The sequence below is a fragment of the Phragmites australis genome, chromosome 12 (genome assembly GCF_958298935.1).
Source record: "Phragmites australis chromosome 12, lpPhrAust1.1, whole genome shotgun sequence".
NCBI classification, from domain to species: domain Eukaryota; kingdom Viridiplantae; phylum Streptophyta; class Magnoliopsida; order Poales; family Poaceae; genus Phragmites; species Phragmites australis.
Genome location: NC_084932.1, coordinates 2,931,225 through 2,937,143, shown reverse-complemented (window position 1 = coordinate 2,937,143; position 5,919 = coordinate 2,931,225). Strand labels below are relative to the sequence as shown.

Here is a 5,919-nt window from a genome sequence, read left to right as displayed (position 1 = left end):
TGATAATATACTCTACGCTATCATATTTTTGTTAAAATATTTTACAACTCTTAACATAGGGTTTTGGATGGTTTCACAAATTAGTTTGGGTAACCGTTACAGAATAGAATTTCTCTGTCAGAGTCTAGTCTAATCTGCCACCTTTACCTCTTCCGGAAGCACAGCTATATTCTGAATGAAAAACCATCTGCTACCTGAAACATGTCAGGTGAAATAATTTTCAACTCTAAAAGCAATCTAATTTCTGAAAGGAGAAGGAAGAAAATGTATGTTCCAGCACTAGTTCAGCTTCAGCATCGCCATTGATCTGACACCGTGCCATGATACCAGATAGAACAAACTCTGAAGGTAATCTAGCAAGGTCTGCATGAAAAGGTACCAGTTTCTGCCTTCCTTGTAGCACCCGGGTGCTTTTCATGAACAAAGCCACACTGAACCTTAACACCTTGACCTTTTGTTGAACTTCAGAAAACCGCAAAAATCAGCTTAACATTCCTTACGGCGAAGAATTACATGCAGAGAGCTACAGCAGTACTTACCACTGATGGCATGTCTTTCAGACTTGGCTTCTACTAGCATTCATGGTTCGCAAGCCTACCCCTTTTACTCAAAAGTTGAAAAGAAAAAGATAAAACACTTCCGAGTTGTAGTATATCAAGCCCAATAATACAAGGAATGTTAAAAGCAGGAGGCAACCAGAAGATCACAGAACAAAGTCTATGCACAGAAATGCTTATCATAGTCTAATCTGCCGCCGATAACCTCTTCCAGATGCAGAACTGTGTATTCTGAATCAAAAGCCACCTGCAACCAGAAAAAAATTGAGAGAATGAGCGGATATCAGATGAAATAATTTTCATGTCCAAAAATTTCCTAGCTAGTGAATGGATGGAGAAGACTGAAGAATGTATGATCTAATACTAGTTCAGCATCACCGTCGATCGAACACTGCCAGGCTACCAGATAGCGTAAATTCCTAAGAGACAAGCAATGTCTGATGGAAAGGCGATCTAGCAAATAGTGTAACCCTGAAATGCTGTAATTTTGAATGGCTTGTTCACTTAACCCTAATAGTAAATGGGAAGCCACTGCACCAAATTTAGCGTTCATACTAGTACACTATAATGTATCCTGTTTTGTGGTTAAGCAGTGATCAAATGACTGGTCTATCAATGGTAGTCATCTTCTGAACTAAAGGAAATTATGGCTATGAGCGCATTGCCCTCTGTTTCATGTCTAGATAATCTACTCATCATCAAAGCACAGGAAAGAGGAAACTAGCCTACCACAGGCTAAACTAAACAATAAGCAGAAAATCTCAATTTACAGACAAAGGTGCCTTCAACAATAATTAGAATAAATTAATCTCTAACCATGTAAGTTACATAAAAAAATAGATCAAACCTTGGGCTTTCAGTACTAGAACAAGCATGGGCAACCTAGGGTATTAGAGTTCTGGCAACTTCTTGCAAGCTAATTAAGACCCTGTTGCTAGTGCTGAAAAAAGTTTAACTTACAACTCATTCAAACAGAAGTAAGAAGAGCCACTCATTCATTCCACATACACGTTGGACAACAAAATGTACATCATGGAAAAGAACCAACATAAAAAATGGGTAGCAAAACCTAGTTACGTAATTGCCAAGCAACATCACGTAAGATGACCCACTGTATCTTACATCTACAAGTTCTCCAGCATCGCAGGATACCATAAAAAGTTTCCAATATTAGTTTAAATGATATCACATTCGCACTGAAAGGATGCAAAAGTGGAAAGGATGGCTGATCATTCCAAATAACCAACAGGTAAAAAGAGCAAAAGCATTGTGGAATTAGGGTAGCATCATGATTGGTGGCACAGTCTTCTCCTTTTATATGTTTTATGTATCCCTTCAACAAAGCATGGATATGACTGCAATTAGCACCATAAATGTAGCCACTCGCAAGTTGATGATCAAACCAATGTTTTTCTTATACGCAAATCCTACATAAGCAGAAATATCTTAGGGATCACCTAACTTACTTATAAAACATGAGACTGATGTTTTTGGTTCCCTCCGGTGTGAAACATTGATGCACTTTCGAAATATAAAGATAAAATAAAGATAATATCAATAGGAAACACAACCAGTACACAAGTTCCATATCTAGCAGCAGTAGCACTTAAAATGGAAAAGCTCCAAAGAAAACTTGATCAAGATGATGAATATAGAGCGTTTGCTAAGTAAAGATAATTTCAAAGCTCACTTACCAGTTTCCAGCTTGCAAATTGAAGTGTTGATCAAACAAAAGTCATGCATGACTTCCCTGGCCTTTTAGCTTAAGCTCTAGCTCCTTATGTCTCAGCTCAAGTTCCAAGCGTTTATTCTCAATCATCATATGTTCATTCTTCAATGTCATTCTTTCCATCTCCCGGTCCTTCTTCTTCCTAAATCGCTCCCACTTGAGACGTTGCTTTGTGAGTTCCAGTTCCTTTGTTTCAATGTGCAGGCGATGTTTCTGAATCTCTAATGCTTGTGAAGCCAAGTCCTTTTGCAACAAAGTCAAGTTGGTTCCATCCAGAAAAACCTTGTTGATGTCCACTGTGACACCATGGGGATCAGACCTCAGACTAACATCATGAGAGCTTGAGGTGACAAAACCCACATCACTGTGGCGCATCCTTTTGTGCATGGAGGGCTCCCTCATGTTCATATGCACTGGATGATGCTCTTCATCCTCCTCCTCATAATCAGAATCCACACTTTGATCATCTTCATCAGTGTCTACACTTGCATCCCTCCGAGGATCATGCTCCTCTTTAGATCTAAGAGCGAGCTGTAGTGAGTGTTGAAGTGCAGGATCTTCAGGCAAACTTGCACGGTTGTTGTTATGGTAGGAACACATCTCCTCATAGAACAAGTGCTTTGAGCTCAATATCTTCCTTGCGTCATCTTTCAGCTTACCGGAAAGATGATTCATGCTATCAAGAAGTGTTGGATTCGCCACAACATTGCAAGCAGTACCCCGACCAAGGATATCTGTGAGCCTTTTGTATCTCTTGTTGAGGTCATTGAACTTATCCTCGCACTGCTGTGGTGACACATGGCAGCCTCTCTCACCCATGACCTTGGATATCGCCTTCCATTTGCCCTTCTTTTGCATCATTGTAAAGTTCCTCCTGCCACCACCTAAATCAGCTCCAGGATCCTCTCCCGTGTAAGACACTGCTGTAATCAAAAGCTTTACCATTGAATCTGTCCACTTCATCCGATGCCACGCAGAGCCCTTCTTGCCTTTGCCACTCGGGGTATCAGTAGCATCCTCGGTCATGTCATGTTCCTCATCATCACTCATGCAGTTCTTTGAGTGATGACTGTGGTGGTGGTTATCAGTGTTTCCATGTTCTTTGAATTGAAACCCGGGAAAGTCATCAGGCTCTGTAACCCTATTCATAGACATTGTGGAATTGTCTGGCATCTGAGGGTGGCTGAAGACCTGTTTTCCTGAGTTTGGAGCATGCATTTGCATGGATCTGCCATGTACGTTTAAACTGCCATAGGGAGCTCCTTGCATCGTGTTTCCATGGCATAGGTTGTTGCCTTCCATTTGCTCAAAAGGATCACCTGGACACTTGCACTTCTTGTCAATACCATATAATAGTAGAATAATTTAATTTGGAATAGCGGCCAAGCGTGCCACAAGAAGTGCAATTGACAAGAACACAAAAGATGCAATGGGTCCTGTAGACCAGGATAGCCTCAGACCAAAACCTAAAGGACCTCTTTTTACTTATTAAAATATTAAAATACACAAACGAAGATGTGTCGAAGTAAAAGTCCAATTAGGATGTGTGATTGCAGCTCTAATTACTTCAGATCTTTCTAGAGGCATTTGGGGTACGAGAAAGCACAAAAAGGTAATGGTAAGTGTAGAAGCGAAAGAACAACCTGGTTTGAAACGGAAATCTTTTAGTAGGGGAAGGAGTTTGGCAAGGCATTAAAGAAGAAAAGAAACTAATAGAAGTCGGGATGCAGAAATTGCCACAAGACTTCACATCAATATCGTGATATCACCTGGAGAGAAATTTGGGATATAGTATTAAAATCCATTGCATGCATATTTCATATTTATATAGCTTTTGATATGTGGAACCATGACATAGCGAGAGTTCAAATTTTCATCAGGATCACCTAAATGGCTAAATCGAAGGGAAATGCGGTACTGAAGGACACAATCAACTACTGTATCTTTTGAGATATTTTACACAGGTTGTACAAATGACACCATTCAGCCCACCAATCTTCCTGATGGTATTGATGATATCATAAATTTGTAACCACTGAATTAAAGGGGTGGCACTAGTTGCAAAAATAACCAAACAAGTGCTGCAGCATGAAAAGGAAACATTTTAGTGAACTGCATCGAGTTTAGTAATCAGAGATTCAGAACTGCAATCTAACTTGCAGAGAGCCATTTTATCGGCAACGAAAATTTCCATAAATTGTGCTGGTAACTAATTAGTAGCTAGTGCTAGCAAAAACTGCAGCCTTTTAATGCTTCATCAATGGGTTTATTGGCAATAAGCTGGAACTCAATGCTTAAGGCTATGCTTGTTTGGTCTGCAGCTGGCTGAGAAGCAGCTGGAGCTGGTGAGTCATAAGAAGCAGCTAGAGCAGGTAACTGGTGGACAGATAGCTTTGCCGTTTGGTGTGGGCGCTTTTGGACGGGTGGTGACCCTGTGGCTGGAGGTGAATAACTTGAATGCTCCTGTCTGCTGCAGATTTTGTTTAAGTGCTGATTGTAGTGCAAATGGCATGTTTAAGAGCTGATGTAAGCGCAAATGAGTGAATGACATATTTAATAGCTGATTTAGCAAGAGCTACCAGTTATAAACGGGATTTAACTGAAATTTCAAGATTTGGCCGTATAAATTGCATATTTTGACTGGATTTTATGGAGAAGAGACACTTCAACAAGGAAATATTTAGCTACCCATGATCCAAAAGTATTACAGCATAGTTACACCAAAATATATAGCTACCCATCATCCAAAAGTACTATACCATCATCCAAAAATTTCTATCCTCTTGCAACTATCAAAGCATTACTGAGGCACCAACCAAGCACACAAATTAAGAGAGCTTACAATGAACTATGACTTTGTCCGAGAGCAACTTATCTAATTGCTCAGCTCCAAACTTCCAATATGCTGTGATGTACAAATAAGGGATAAAAAGATCAATACAATGGCAGATACGATCAAACTGCTACATTCCATGTGTGGACAATACAAAAAGATTAATACAGTAGCAGTGCATATAAGGGATAAAAAGACCATGTTGCTATAATGTTTCGATAATTTGTCTATCTTGCATTCAATGTGATGTTGCTGCAACAAACAGAAATGTATCAGTAAAAGCATGTGTGGGCAACAACTGTTGTACATTGGAGTATTGGACAGAAGAGAAGACATCTGTATGACCCAACAACGGTTGCTACGGCACTTATGTTCCGGCATTCTATCAACCGGATGTATGCCAATATGGATGTTAAACCTAATTTACATAGCAAAAATCCCCAAATCTCCTCCTCCCAGGAGGAGATGTTGCTGCAAATCGCACCCCCCAAATCCCTTGATCGCACGAGCCCACGCACGCCCTATATTCCCAAATCGCACCCCCAAAATCCCTTGATCGCACGAGCCCACGAACCCCAAATCCCCAAATCGCATACCTTGTTCGGCCTGGGCTTCGTCACGGGGGAAGCCGCCGGGCGCCGCCGCAGAACCCTACTGCAGCCGCCTCGGGGGCAGGGTGAGGTGGTCTTTGAAGTCCCGGTTCAAGGGGACCGGTCTAAAGGTTTGATCCAATCGCACAATTCAACAGCATCTTTTTTCTTTTCTTTTTCTTCCTACGAAAACACAATTTAACAGCAAAT

At 40.8% G+C, this 5,919-nt stretch overlaps 1 protein-coding gene across 6 annotated transcripts; it reads right to left on the bottom strand.

Moving 5' to 3' along the window:
• LOC133886143 (uncharacterized) lies at positions 1-5,919 on the bottom strand. 6 transcript variants are annotated; one of them, XR_009903352.1, is made up of 7 exons: positions 5,716-5,919; positions 5,299-5,371; positions 5,129-5,191; positions 2,252-3,605; positions 540-804; positions 380-462; positions 1-194 (listed from the first exon to the last, which is right to left on the bottom strand). XR_009903352.1 is itself a non-coding variant. In XM_062325877.1 (5 exons), the coding sequence occupies exons 2-4, from the start codon at positions 5,318-5,320 to the stop codon at positions 2,293-2,295; spliced, it is 1,398 nt and encodes a 465-aa protein (XP_062181861.1). In that variant the 5' UTR covers positions 5,321-5,371; positions 5,716-5,919; the 3' UTR covers positions 453-804; positions 2,252-2,292. The 6 variants fall into 6 exon arrangements, 4 of the variants coding, with proteins under 4 accessions (XP_062181861.1, XP_062181862.1, XP_062181863.1 ...); XR_009903351.1 differs by having other exon boundaries at positions 1-462; XM_062325877.1 differs by lacking the exon at positions 1-194 and having other exon boundaries at positions 453-804.

Excerpts from the sequence above, each read along its gene's own strand:
- LOC133886143 (XM_062325877.1), bottom strand. The coding sequence starts at position 5,320 with ATGGTCTTTTTATCCCTTATAT. Across the intron at positions 5,192-5,298 it reads GGTCTTTTTATCCCTTATAT|CATATTGGAAGTTTGGAGCT; the intron begins GCACTGCTACTG and ends TGTACATCACAG. Across the intron at positions 3,606-5,128 it reads GGACAAAGTCATAGTTCATT|GTGATCCTTTTGAGCAAATG; the intron begins GTAAGCTCTCTT and ends GCAAGTGTCCAG.